Raw genomic sequence first — 14,420 nt, forward strand, 5'->3', positions numbered from 1 at the left:
TGGTTAGGTTTAGGATTAGGGTTAGGTTAAGGGTTAGGGTTAGGCAGGTGTTGGTTATGGTTATGGTTAGGATAAGTCTCCAGGAAATGCATGTAAGTCAATGTAATGTCCCCTGAAGTGATGTATACATGGTATATGTGTGTGTGTGTGTGTGTGTGTGTGTGTGTGTGTGTGTGTGTGTGTGTGTGTGTGTGTGTGTGTGTGTGTGTGTGTGTGTGTGTGTGTGTGTGTGTGTGTGTGTGTGTGTGTGTGTGTGTGTGTGTGTGTGTGTGTGTGTGTGTGTGTGTGTGTGTGTGTGTGTGTGTGTGTGTGTGTGTGTGTGTGTGTGTGTGTGTGTGTGTGTGTGTGTGTGTGTATGTAGCTTTCTTGGAAACACATATGTGAGTACAGTGTGTGGGGGGGGGGCAGGGGGTTACAAAGCAGGTCGGACAGAATATGTAGTGGACGAGATGTTTATTTACAAAAGCCATAAAACACACACTCAGTGCAGTCAGTTTCCTTTACAGTACTTTATAATAACAGAGTACACGACATCCAGGTAGGTATCTACGTAGCATTCTTGTTTGACACATCAGTGCTGTCTGTCTGTCTGTCTGTCTGTCACACACACACACACACGCTCACACACACACACACACACACACACACACCACACACACACACACACACACACACACAAGCTTGCACCTATTGTAGGCACATGGACTCACAAGCATGTATGTGGGAGAATTTGCAAAACATGCAACAGGAAAACACACAGAAGCAAACACTCACACAGGAAGCAGTAAGACACTGTCGTTAACACTGCACATTTTGATGCTGAGCTCAGAACAGCAGAGGCAATAAAAAGCCGTTCTCACAACACACACACACACACACACACACACACACACACACACACACACACACACACACACACACACACACACACACACACACACACACACACAAAGGTTTACAGCCCCAAAGTTTAACATCATGCTCACTAATGTTCTGGCAACTTTTAAAAAGACATAGTTTGAGAACTTGTAGGTTTTTTTCTCACATTGTACACTCCAGGATTACATGTTTTCGATTCAAACTGGACCTCTGCTGTTGTGTATCCCAATGTGTATCTACTTTCGAGAGATTTATGAGCTAAAATCTGTAGTAGCTTATTTTCTTGTCAACACTTGAGCCCAATTTGAATTTGATTCACTCTTTGTAGTACAATTTCCCATGGTGTTGCGAAACACAACCCTGTATGCATGCAGCATGTGTTACTTTTACCGCTGCACAAATGTAAAAGTGGAGAAACAACCTGCTTTTTCATCTAGTTCTAATTCAGGTCAGTTAGAACCAACATCATTATAATGTCATAATATAACATAGAAGAACCAGCAGTTTAGTTGGCATTTAAACACGTTTGAACAATCAGCACAAGGATACAACAGAGAAACCATGACGTTTCCATCTGGGCTATTAGCGTCTATTCAAGTGGACATAGTCTGTCCCTGATGAATGGCGGTGCTCTGCAAAAACACGCATTGAAAATAACATTTCAAGATGTTCCCCAGTGAAACTAATGCAGTTCAAATGGATTGAAGTTAATGGTTAATGATTAAAGTTGATGGATAACAATAAGGGGTGCTCTTTTCATAGTTTCCAAATCACTTTTAAACAATGTAAGAGAACAAAGGACCTGCCAAGAAGTTCTGTCCCATAATAAACAAAACATGGTACTTTTTAAAGGGTAACAGACAATTCAGAAACCTATAGGCTCCATACTCCACATTCTGTACAATAAAATAATATTTAGTAAATGATAATTAGCTTTCAAACATTATTTTAAATATATATTATAAAACTCCAGAAACATAAAAAGGAACACAGTGGTTTTTGACCAATGGCAATTGGCAGTGTTTTATAAAATACCGTCATTAGATGATATGGGGACATGTTCCAATGAGTAATACTGAACACACCGCATCTTTAACTTCCAGCTAAATGTACTTTATGGAATAGTTTATCCTTTGATGATACATTTAGAGAACCTGATCTGTAAAAGTCAAAAGGTAACTTATATGAAGAACTTATGATGATGTATCAGTATACTACTTATGGTATATATAAAATAAATGCATGATCAACATAACTTTTCTGTCACAACTTCCTGAGTCTTGACCCGGCTCCAGGATTTTTGACCTTTGACCTTTCCAGCAGGAGTCTGGTAGTGGAGCGAGGGGAAAGGTTACCAAAGCAGACCGGGGGTCAAAGTCTGAGGTTCAAAGAAAGTCGTGCCTATTTAATATCAGCTCTCATTTGGACTTGTATGAACATGTCTCATGTCTAGATTGTATCTAGACATGTATCTTTAGTGAGATGCACAAGCATTACAATGCTTTCCTGTTGCAAACCGACTACCTTCTGTACATTTGATAACAAAACTCTTCTTGATGTATCTTCTTATTTAGTTCTGAATGTGCTTACTTTTTGTTATCCTGGTTTGTTTTCACCCCATATTGACTCATGTCTTTGAGTGTGCTCTATATGTTAGTTTGGAAAGCAGCATTTGAATCAAAGTATACATGTACAACAGCAAGTCCTTGTTGGAAGATGTATGTTGCATTCTGCCACAAGCTCCTCCAATGAACAGACCACAGTGCTTTGTCGATTCCCGATCCTGAATGAAGTCTCTTGTAGCTTCCATCAGCAGCCTCTTAATTCCATTGATTAATTAGCATAACATACAAGCAAAAGTGGCTGTTGCACTTGAATTATAACACTTTAGAGAAGCCCGTATGCAGTCAACATGCATACACTTAGCTGAAATGCTAGGAGTAGAAGGAAATCCCAAGTGTCTGGCAAGAAGTCACAGTGAGGGCCATTATCTCATGGAAACACATCCATAAAATAGATAACACCCCCCACATGGGAGGGATGTTGTGGCCCAGGAAACCTCCTCGCTTTATCATGTGTCCAATACATATACATATGACTGTTATGGTCATAGGGTTTGCCCAGAGGGAAAGTTCTCGGTGTACACTAACGTCGGTGGACACAGTTCGAGGTTCGCCGGAGAGTTCTCTTTGGCCATGGATGATTTAAAAATGGATCCCCTGGAGACTCCCAGGGAGGCCCTGCAAATGAAGGACCAGCAAAAGTGCAGAACGCTGGGGGAGAGGAGGATAAAGACCCAGGGGTCGATGATAGAGTTCACGGAGATGAAGCGCAAGGCGATCAGGTCCATGAGGTGAGACTCTCCGCCCACAATGGAGTTGATGTACACCCGGATCTGAGGCATGGAAAAAAACAGAGGGAAGGAGAGGGAATGAATTTGGCTGCCAAAGTATAATCCCAATGCTAACAGTAACCATGACACGTCCTAGTTAGCATCCTGGTCTACATCTCTCACTAAACCCTCTAAAGCAGCATTAGCACATGAAGACTAGAACCAGTTCATGGTGATATGGGAGTTGAACAATAGAAGTTGGAACCACTTGTCTGTTTGAAAGGCAAAGCTAATACTCGTCCTGAATGTTTAGATACTGAGAGAAATTTCATACCACTGGTCAATCTTAGCAAAGCGTACCACGAAGGGACACGAACCCTTAGGGTCAACTATTGTCAACTCTAAACAGAGTGCCGGATGGCAAAAAATGTCTTCAAAAACTCAACAGCAGTTGGTGGTCTTTTTCCAGAAATCATTGTCCCGATAATCAACTAAGTTCAAAGACCATGTTTGGAAAGAGTCATGCAAAGACTATTTTCTTTCTACCGAACTACATCAAATCAGAAAGAAAGCGTGCATACTGGCTTTTTTGTCTAATTATAAGGTTTTCTAGCGGCCCTGTAATTTATCATCAAAGCGTTCAAAGACTGGCTGGTATTGCGAAATAGTTATCAGGGGAATTGTACATGTGCAAACCACACAAATGTTGTTTGGGTGTTAGCCTTTGCTCAAACTAACTGTTGCATAATAAATATAGTAGTAAAAAGTTGATTTGGCATGTTCACTATTTGTATCCTCTTCTACGCAGTAAGCGTTAGCACTTGTCCTAGAACAGGATGTTTGCAGATGTTTGTCCTAATGCCAAGAGGATATTTCAATTACTCTCAGGATTTTGTTTGCTCAAACACAGATCGCTTATAAATCATCGAGTGTGTGAACATGTGTGTAATGAGAGGTGTAATGAGAGGATGAGCGGCAGATGTTGAATGTTGTGGCAGATTCACATTTCAATTCCCATGTTTATATATATATATATATATATGGGTTTTTGGATCAGACAAGGAAGACCACAGAAGGAAATTAAATTGTAAGCATCCATATGCAAGGACTACTCTTAAACAAATGTGTATTTCGGTAGTTAGTGTACAATTGTGGAATTCTCAACACAAGGATCTAAAGAATTGTATATGTATTTTTCAGTTAAAGAAGTTGTATAAATTAAGAAAGATGGGACTATATGAAGCAGAATGTGAATAAGTCTGTACTCTGGTCCTTCATGTTTTTGATGTCTTTGATGTGATGTCTCCTCTGTATTTGCGGGTCTCATTGCCATTGTTATTGTTGTTATTGTTATTATTATCATCATGCGTCGCTTTCCACCTTCTTCTCCAGTAGGATTCAGGTGAGGGTGTTGCACTTTTCCTTTCTTCTCCTTATACATGTGATGTTTTGGTGTTGTTTTGTTTCTTTCCGTTAACCGTCAAGTGGGAAATAAGTATTATTTTTTTTGTGTTTCCCTTAGTATCCTAAGATACTGTTATGTTTGGCTGTGAAAAAAATAAATAATTATTATTATGAATTATGAATTTTTTTTAGAAAGGGGCAGGTCACATAAGATGTTATTCTTCTCCCTGCTCCTTTTTGCTCAATGGTGGAGTCATGTTTTGTGGCAATTATTTTACATTTAGTTTTGCGTACCATGAGCGGGACAAATAAAAATGAAATGAAATATATATGTATATATATATATATATAATAATAATATCTAAATATAATTTATATATCTACCAAATTGTGACTTGTCTCCTTGGAAAAGGAAACAGCTTTTAAATACGGCTGTTTTTAGTAGCACCATAGAGGCCAAGAATGAGCAGCTGATTTCATTCATTGTTTCCCGTCTTTGGTTCAAATATGAGCTCATGAAGTGAGTAGCAGAAAACTCCCAAGGCTGATGTCCACAAAGTTGGGAACCAGCGCATTATTACAATCCATGGAAGCCATGACTAGCTCCAAGGTTCAGAAATCCCTGCTGCTGCTGCCTCTGGGGTTCAGACAGGAACAATATCCAATGAAATGTGAAGGTGAAGTGACCCAACAGGTTGTCAAGTCAATGAATGCATTATTTGATGCCATTAATTATATTAATGTCCAAATACTCCTTTACAAGCAAACATCTGTATAATATATATATATATAAAAATAAATGTTTAGTATATGTAAAATGTTTCTCTTAAATCTGCACCATCTATCCTCACACTTATCTCTCTTCCATGAAATCATTTTCTTCTTAGTTGACTTGAAAATAAAAGCACCTAATTTTGTGAAAAGCAGTAGTTGGTTGCCCCAACGTTTTTGTGCCAATGTCATAAAGCTAGCTTCCTGTTGCTCAGTCTCTCAACGCGGTGGCTCAATTGTTTCCGGGAAGCTGAGAATGGCACTTAGAAAGTGACTTCTGCAACCTCATCTGGGAAGTGGTTAAAGATACAATTATCTCATCTGCATATAGTTAAAATATAACTCTACTTATCAAGCTACTGAGGTGTGCAATGTCGTTTTGTATCTTTAAGTGTTGAACAGCTTCATGCTAATCTCACTTTCGTTTAAAACCTATCCGCATGAGATCATGACTGGGATTGACTGGCCAGGCGTTGGACCAAGTGTGCGTGTGGAGACAGATTTTTTTTGTTTAGCCAGGCTCTACCGTGAAATCCAACTCGCCCTGTGAAACACATTTTCTTCTCGTCTCTCAGCAGCAGGAAGCATAACACTAGTGTTAATGTGAAGTGGGAGGCGTGTGGTGCAGTGGTACAGGTTCAAACCCCACTGCAGTCAGCATGTCGTTGTGTCCCTGAGACGCTTCACCCCAAATTGCTCCTGTGGGGATCGCCCACAGTGTTGAGTATGTAAGTGGCTTTGTATAAAAGCGTCTAACAAGTAACACGTCATGTAAAGTGTTTGTCAGGGTTGATCCTCACAAACTGCAATGTGAAAGTGATCTGTGTGCTGAGCAAATATGCCAGTCAGAGATGACAATCTCTCTAAATCTCTGCTTGCGCCTGTTTTTCATTAAGTTTCCCACAATGTGAGAGTAGTTAAAATATTCCATTTCAAAGATGCATAATTGAACCCACATGCCTTAAACTCATAACACTGGTAGGAGGTTTAACTTAACAACTTATTGAGGGTTTGTCAAATATGCCTAACATGTCCTAGTGTCTATGACCTTATTCTTCTTAGAAAGGCCAAAATTCCCCCAAAATTGTTGTGGGATTTAACTGCAACATTCAAATTCCATTACTGTATTTCCAATGTCATCTTTCCACTCTCTTCCTGGTTCAATGTGCGTTTTTTTCTGTCCCAAAGGGGCTATTGTTTGGCCTTTTCAATTAGTAATGCACTCCCAGATAACCAGAGGCACATTATAAAGAAACACACACACACACACACACACACACACACACACACACACACACACACACACACACATATAACCAGCTCCCAGTTTAAACTTGAGAAGGCACTGAACGTGTGTGTGTGTGTGTGCGTGTGCGTGTGCGTGTGCGTGTGTGTGAACTCTACGGTATCACATTGCTGGTTGGAAACCAATGAATGTTTATATAAGGTTCGTAATAAATAATGCATTCATACTCTTTGTTAGTATGATTGAATGTGTAGCCATTGAAAGTGTGTGACCACAAAGCGGATATGAAACACCTTCAACATTTTTGGCAGTCGCCATCTTGTTTTTTTGGAACCGGCAGTGGCACACGTCAGTGGAGTCAAACTAATAAAACCATCATAAAGTTAACATTTTCTTTCATGACGTTAAATGCACAGTGAAGGTCGCAACAAACAGCAACAAAGTCAGACTCAAACCTGGTAGTGGCCTGTCTATCACGAGTCGGCCCCACCCTTCTGGCAATGTAACTCTAAATTGGGCGATACCTTACTAAATGAACAACATGCTGCATAGATAAGGACTCCAAACGACGTTTATTAAAATATGAGACCGCAGCACCATCAGCACAATCACTAAGTGTGCTCTTTGAGTGAAATATGGTAAAAGGTTTTCTTCATCTTCCCGCAGGGCAGCAGATGGAAATGTCTTCCAATAAGTTAATGCGGCCATTCTGTGGATATATGAGGAGAGGAGAGCCGAATGTGCCTGGCGCAAGTAAGTGATTTCCCAGTGTGTGCGACACAGGATTCCCATAGGAGGAATGAATCATATATGAATGACGTTAATGTCATGACGACGGTTTGCCCGCAGTGGGGAAAGGTCTGCTTCCCGTCACTGGGTATCTGATAGAGAAAATGTAAGACAGGCTATTAGCCGGACACAGACAAGATGCACATCAACAGCCTAACGAGTAAAAGGACCTATGCACTGACTGGTCATCAGTGGGTGGAAAGATAAAGGAAAGGATCGGGGAGTCTCTGCCAAATGTAGAACTCATTTTCACTACTGCCAAAGTTGAACTCAACAGGGATTTAAACAAATAAGGAAACAAAAGCAAAGTTATTTCAATTTCAAGTTGATGTCACACAGTTATGTCAGTGTAAGTCCCTCCCTCCAGACAAGACAAGACAACACCACATGCTGATTCAATATAAAATGATGTCTGATATTCCCTGGTAACATTTGAGCATACGTGTGGAAACAGTGTAAAGCTTCTGAGCTTGTTTTTAAGTATCAATGCATAAGGCCTGTTGTAGGTGAACAAAATGACCATGGGGGAAGGTGGGTCATTTTCAGAGAAAATAACTATTTCAAATCCTGGTGTTGCTGGCAAGCACGCTTTATAATAAGGTGTTTTTTCCACATAGTTTCACTACTATGTCCACACTGTGGATAACAGTAGGACTGAAATGAATCCTAGCCTATGTGGCTGATGAGTTTAAGAGATATAAAAACAAAAATGCATGTCTCCACTAATGTAGGGATGCCGTCAACTACAATTAAGACCAAATAAGAACACAGGTAAAACAGATGGTTTTAGTGATTTCTTAGAAAAATTGAAATCAGTTTGACCTATGTTCAATGTAGGGCCTCCTGTCTCCTTCCTGTGTGTCCTTGTTTCACCTCACTGTACTGAGTCATCTGTTTTGCTCCTGATGAGGCCGTGAAGACAGCTAATGAAGTAAGGTGATACCTACTGTGTCCTTTACCTGCCTGCAGAAGTCTGCACCTGATACACGGCGCACAGAGGAGGGCGATTATAATAAGCCACCACTTTCAAACGGACACAAATGCTTCTCACAAGATCATCTCGAGGCGTACGTACACTGTACTCATCTCTGTCAGCTTGCTGCTATCGCCTTGGGGATAGTTTGGACGTTTTTATACTTTTCACTTCAGGCAGAAATAGCGTGTCAAATACATTTTCTTTACCATAATAGTAGGCAGTGGAATAAAAGTGAATGGCATTATTCAGCACTGATTCATGTGATACATTTTCTAAGAATTAGAGATGATTCAAATCGGCCCACAAAAAAGCACCTGAAGCCAGTAGCTGCCTTATGATCTTTATCTTTTCTTTTTAATGACTGATTTTAAATGCCATTGTCTTAATGTCTTTCGTAAAGCACTTTGAATTGCCTTGTGTTGAAAGGTGCTATATAAATAAACTTGCCTTGCCTTATGATGCCATAAGTCCTTTCAGAGGCATAATCAGCTACTGTTTGCTTTGCTTGGTTCAGTGGCTTAGTGTGAGGTGAAATAGCTGTAACACTCAGCAAAAAGTAATACAAAGATTTGCACACACTTAATTTACTTAGATACCCTCAAATGAATTAGTGTGTGTGTTTGTGAAGTTGTGGATGCTATTATATGAAGCGTGATGCAGGAGCTGTCAATCATAGCAGGCATGCAGGTTGTGACTCTGCATTTAAGGCCACAGCGGACATGCAGACCACGGCACGTTCATTAGTGCCGTCTGTGATGAAGTGCACAACAATATACACGGCTAGGGAAGTTCTTGATGTAACCTTTGAAATCCAAAGTGACACTTTCATACCAGAGGTGCTAACAGATTGCCCAGGAGTCTTACAGAGACAAATGATTGGATGATAGGTCAGCTGTGGGTTTAATTTGTACTTACGTCCACCCATCTTTACTGTTATAGTCTCCAAAATCTACTTCCTAGCTTCTGTTGTGTGTTTTTCACGAGCCAATTCAATTAGAAATATGTCAAAGTTCACTTCACGGTCTGCCAGCACTGCCGTTAGCTAATCGCAGTCCTCCCTACAGTATGTATTTATCCTATTGGCTCAGGATCATAGTATACAGTAACCCAGCAGGATGGAGGACAAGGAGAAGCTTAAGGACCTCTGAAAAGGTGGTCTTGTATTATCTTCTAATTACGGCCTCTGTCCAAATGACATCCTGATAACATAGCTGATTGCATTCTGGACCAATCACAACAGAGCCGGCCAGCTAACCAATCAGAGCAGACTGGGCTCTGGTTTCAGACAGAGGGTGAAAAGAGGTGCTGCAGCACAGGCAGTATGAGAACAATAAAGAGCTTTTTGAACATTAAAGCATGAGACGTGTATACCAGTCATCAAAAAGAAGTAGCTAAAAAGACAAAGTCTATTACTTGGCATCAGAGCAGCCCAGAGTCTATTGTATTATTTATGAATAGCTGCAGGTCAACAGAATGCCACAATATGCAGACAGTCATACAAAGATATATATCAGATTGCATTACATATACGGCTAAATGTATATGCTCTGGGTGATATGTTGATATACTTTGTTACTTGTTTTGTTTGAAAGCCCGTAAATGTGTTCCAACACAATGTATATCACTTACAGTACAGTAGCTACATTTCACTCTCTGTAATGGATATATCCTAACAGGAGATGCTCCACTCAGTATGATATATTTCTGATTCCACACACAAATATCATGCATACTCATTTTCCTTAATATTATTTATTTAAATGTGTTCTCCATTTTGAATATGCTTTTATCTTTCTTGGATTCAAGAAAATTACCCAATTTCAAGATATCTCATGATGTACCATAATGTAATTACATTTTCATATATTCTCTATTTAAGTTCTTCGTCTCTTCTTTATGCCAAGTTCTTTGCTATTTTATCCATTCACTTATTTTTGTTATTTATACTGCACAACTATCATTCTGTCCCCTGTAGGGATGGGCCTGCGGGCGGGGGTTAAGGGGGTTTTAAATCAGAAAAAAACAGTGCTGTGTCTTCTTAAATAAAGCATTGTTTAAAATACAAAAGAAAGACTTATGTATCAATGTCAGGTAAGACCCTAGTCTGAGTAATCAATATCTGACCCAACTCCTTATCTGACCCATTAAGCTAATTAACACCAATTAAGTCAATTAAGTGCTGTTGCTTTCAATGACGAGTCCTTAGTAGATTCAATTTAGCCAAACATGAAGAAACAAAGGTCAGCTGTCAGCAGTCAAATTGGACATAAGGGTGTATTTATGATGAACGGGTAAAAGCATGCATGTGCTGTCATCTTACCACCAGGGGCAGCGTGCAGATGATGAAGATGATGGTCATGAAGACCAGCAGGATGAGATGCTCCACCTCCTCCGCCATGGACATGGCCTTGCGTTCGCCGTTGGATCTTGTGGTGCCCATCACAGACCCTCCATTCCTCCTCCTCCGCTGGTACATCCTGAACAGCTGGTACACCACGAACCCATTGCACGCCACTATAGCTAGCACCAGCACCAGCATCAGGGTGGCGTACAGGTTAGCATACACCCGGTCCTCCGGTTCCATAGGGTTCATGTCGATGAAGCACCACGTGCCGGGGCAGTATTGTACATATTCACCGAACCCAGCGAAAGGGAGGAGGCAGAATAAAATACATAGCAAAAACACCACTGGGATTGATATGTAGGCACATTTCTTGGTGACGTGCCGGCTGTACAAGAAGGGGTACCCAATAGCGAAGCACCTTTCTAGAGCCATACAGAAGAGGAGCGACATGGTGGCCAGGCTGAAGAAGGTCATGCTGATTCCAAAGTACGAGCACACGCTGTGAGACTCAGGCGACATCCCTATCAGGGTGGTGTTGCGCGCATACGACAGCTGCACCAGCGGGCTGACGAGGCAGGTCCCCGCCAGGTCCGTGACCACCAGCGCCGTGATGAGGACGTGAAACAACGAGCGCCGCCAACCATCCCCGGACCTCATGGCCCTGCGTCTTCGGATCTCCAGTATCACCAGGGCAGCCACGTTTCCGAAGATGCCCGCGGCGAACATGGTGGCGCTGATCAGCGGGCTCATGATGCCGTCGATGTGGTGCTTGCTGTGGCACAGATCGGTATCTGTAGTCATCGTGGCTGAATACGAGCTAGATGTAATCAGAAAAACTCGCCCCAGGGCGTCAGAAATGTGTTCTTAAAAAGTTGTCTGCAGCCATCCTGATACAGAAAGGGAAAAAAGGAACATTTATTTAGATTTGCAGCTTTTAAAATCAGTCTGTTCTTAACTTCCTTTACCCACAGAAGATTAATTGTCAACTCCTACATTTAATTTAGTTGCAGCTCTAAGAGAAACCTAAAGTGAAAACATATCACAAGTGATAGCAAGTTTCAGATTTGTTATGACATTGTTACTGCTTCCTAATTTGTGGCCAATTTTGAAACCAAAGCTAAGCAAACATCTGTTGGCCACATCTGCCGATTCATCAAAAAAAACATAGATTAGATTGCGAGTCAAATTTAGAGAAGGCTTCATATGAGTGCTATGCTCAAGTAGTTCCAAATGAACCCTAACTTGCCTGAGGAGATTTGTCAAGGATATTGTCTCGTCTCCCGTATGTGTAGACTCTGTTTGGACTCAATGTCAACAAAGTCCGCTACACACGCCACTCTAATTCCATGTTTGCAAGTCTAGTGTCTAGTGAACTGATCCCATGCAGAACATCTTCTTCCTCTCATAAAAAGGAAAACGTTGTATACTGAAAGACTCAAGGCACGAACTGAGCTGCCGTATGAGATGTGAAACCCAACATTGTTCCTCTTCTGTCCCACCACTTATTCAGATATCGGCTGAACGGTCTGCTGCCAAGTGTTCTCACACAATTTCATGCTCTTATTCCCAGTGTGCTTAATCTTGAGACATGTTGCATGACAAGCTCTCTCATGAAAAATGTGGAAACCTTTATTGATTCTAAATTCATGGATATATAATATGATTAACGGATAAAAAGCAGAGACAGATCATAACCAGGATCAGACCCAGTGACCACAATCGAATAATGACACACAAATCATAGCAACGGGATGAATAACAAAGAAAAGAATAACAAAGAAAAGAATAAAACGCATTGTCTCTACAAAACATTCAATGACATAAGAAACATTTACTTGACAAGTCTTTGATTTCAGAATTTAAAGTAGTACTCCACCCTTAAAATCACTATTTGCATATCATGTACTGACTTTTTTTGGAAGGATAAGTAACTCACCTACTTGCTCTGTTCAGTGTCCACCCTGAAGCTGTAGTGTAGGGCTCACTGAATCGGTGAGAAAAGACACCAACAACCGTGGAGATGTTAGATGTTTGCCACACAGCGGAGGAGACAGGTGTTGGGTCCGCGTTTTGGAGAAGTTAAGGGCACGAATGATACTGTAAAGTCAGTAGAGAAAAGTTGTAAAGTTTAGCTTTATTTGGGGGAAATGCTGTTGCATGCATACAATGTGTGCCGAGTGTAAGATTGATTACAGACTTACAAAATGACTTAAGTTCAGCTCTGACAGAATGAGCGTTTTTCTGTGAGAAAGGACATTTCACATTTGCGAGTTTTCTTAATTGAGTTTCGCAGTAGAGCCGCTGTCACATCCGCGTGGACTTATCAGCGGTGAAACTCATCCACATAATAAAGTTCTTACCTATTTGACAACCTTCTCCCCGTAGTGTAGACCTTAAAGTCAGTATGTTAATCCAGCTTTAGTCGCACGGCTGATCAAATGTATCCCAATGTGTCCTTTGTTCCACTTAAAGAAGCTCTAGTGTAAAGGTGAGCTGTGCAGAGGGCGAGGCGCGCGCGGCACTGTGCTGCGGCAGGGATGACTGGCCCGGGTTACAGGGAGCGAGGCGGTGACGTCACAGGGAGGGTTACACCCACCCCAAGATTCAAGCCTCCTTCAAAATATACTAGATAATAACAAAAGCGCAACCTGTAGTCAAATGTCATAATATACAACAAATTCAAGAATAGTATAGAAGCGCTATATAAATTAAATATATTATTATTATTATTATTATTATTATTGTTTCTTTGAATCAATTAAGGATTTAGTCAATAGAATGTAGTAAAATAGTAAAAGATTGAAATTGAGAGTACACAGAGCCCAGGATGCTGTCATCAAATCAACAGTTGCAAATCCTGAATATTATATTCACGATGATAGGAAACAATAATCAGCATATCTGCTTACTGGAAGACTATATTTGTATTGTCTTATTATATTAGCCATCCACACTGTTGGCAGTTCATTTCCTGTTTTAAAAGGAATTAATCATTAATCGCCTCATTGTTGCAGAACACAATGTTATTCTTTTGCCCTGTAATCCTGATGGACACAAGAAAACTCCACATTGGCAGCAACCTCAAAACTATAGAAAAACTACAGTTGTAGGAAGTATACTGTACACTAGTCATTTACATATGTATAACTTTGTTTGTTTTGGATAATAACAAAATCTATATTAAATTGTTAACAGGGAATCTGTCTCCCAAATGTGCATGGCTCTGTGCAGAGGTCCTGGGCTGTTAATATTACAATTATAACAACAATATATGATATCTTGGGAATGTCAAGGAATGTCTTGTACAGTATGTGAGGGTGCATGCGGCAAACTGTACAGTATGTTGACATAAGTCCTGTTTTCCTCCCCTATGACTATTGAATTCAAAGGACCCGGCATGAAAGATGTGTGTTTTCCTGTGTGTCTTCATGTGTGGAGATTGCCTATTTTCCTGGGTTTCCTCCCACATGCACATACAGTAGATATGAGGCTTTATTTCCCATTGGGATCAAAGTGTTTGTTTTTCTATATGTGTACTTCCTGCACCATTGACACACTGGACTGTATCCGTGTTTAAACAATGTTGTGTTTTTCTCTTCTTTGCAGGCTTGTGCCAGGCTTCCTCTTGGGGGATAACATTAACCGTAAAGGCATACTGCAACTAAATGCGATTAAATGA

General features: G+C 40.7%; 1 protein-coding gene across 3 annotated transcripts; it reads right to left on the reverse strand.

Moving 5' to 3' along the window:
- Positions 1–438: 438 nt before the first annotated feature.
- On the reverse strand, positions 439–13,251 carry ptger2a (prostaglandin E receptor 2a (subtype EP2)). 3 transcript variants are annotated; one of them, XM_034098555.1, is made up of 4 exons: positions 13,102–13,251; positions 12,678–12,725; positions 10,718–11,628; positions 439–3,274 (listed from the first exon to the last, which is right to left on the reverse strand). In XM_034098555.1, the coding sequence occupies exons 3-4, from the start codon at positions 11,540–11,542 to the stop codon at positions 2,987–2,989; spliced, it is 1,113 nt and encodes a 370-aa protein (XP_033954446.1). In that variant the 5' UTR covers positions 11,543–11,628; positions 12,678–12,725; positions 13,102–13,251; the 3' UTR covers positions 439–2,986. The 3 variants fall into 3 exon arrangements, with proteins under 3 accessions (XP_033954446.1, XP_033954437.1, XP_033954427.1); XM_034098546.1 differs by having other exon boundaries at positions 12,682–12,838; XM_034098536.1 differs by having other exon boundaries at positions 12,678–12,838.
- Positions 13,252–14,420: the final 1,169 nt, after the last annotated feature.

The sequence above is a fragment of the Pseudochaenichthys georgianus genome, chromosome 2 (genome assembly GCF_902827115.2).
Source record: "Pseudochaenichthys georgianus chromosome 2, fPseGeo1.2, whole genome shotgun sequence".
Taxonomy (NCBI): Eukaryota; Metazoa; Chordata; class Actinopteri; order Perciformes; family Channichthyidae; genus Pseudochaenichthys; species Pseudochaenichthys georgianus.

Bases quoted from the DNA above. Each gene is read 5' to 3' on its own strand.
- ptger2a (XM_034098555.1), bottom strand. From the start codon at position 11,542: ATGACTACAGATACCGATCTGTGCCACAGCAAGCACCACATCGACGGC. The intron at 3,275-10,717 runs GTAAGATGACAG...TCCATGCCTCAG, and splicing joins TCTGCACGCTGCCCCTGGTG to ATCCGGGTGTACATCAACTC.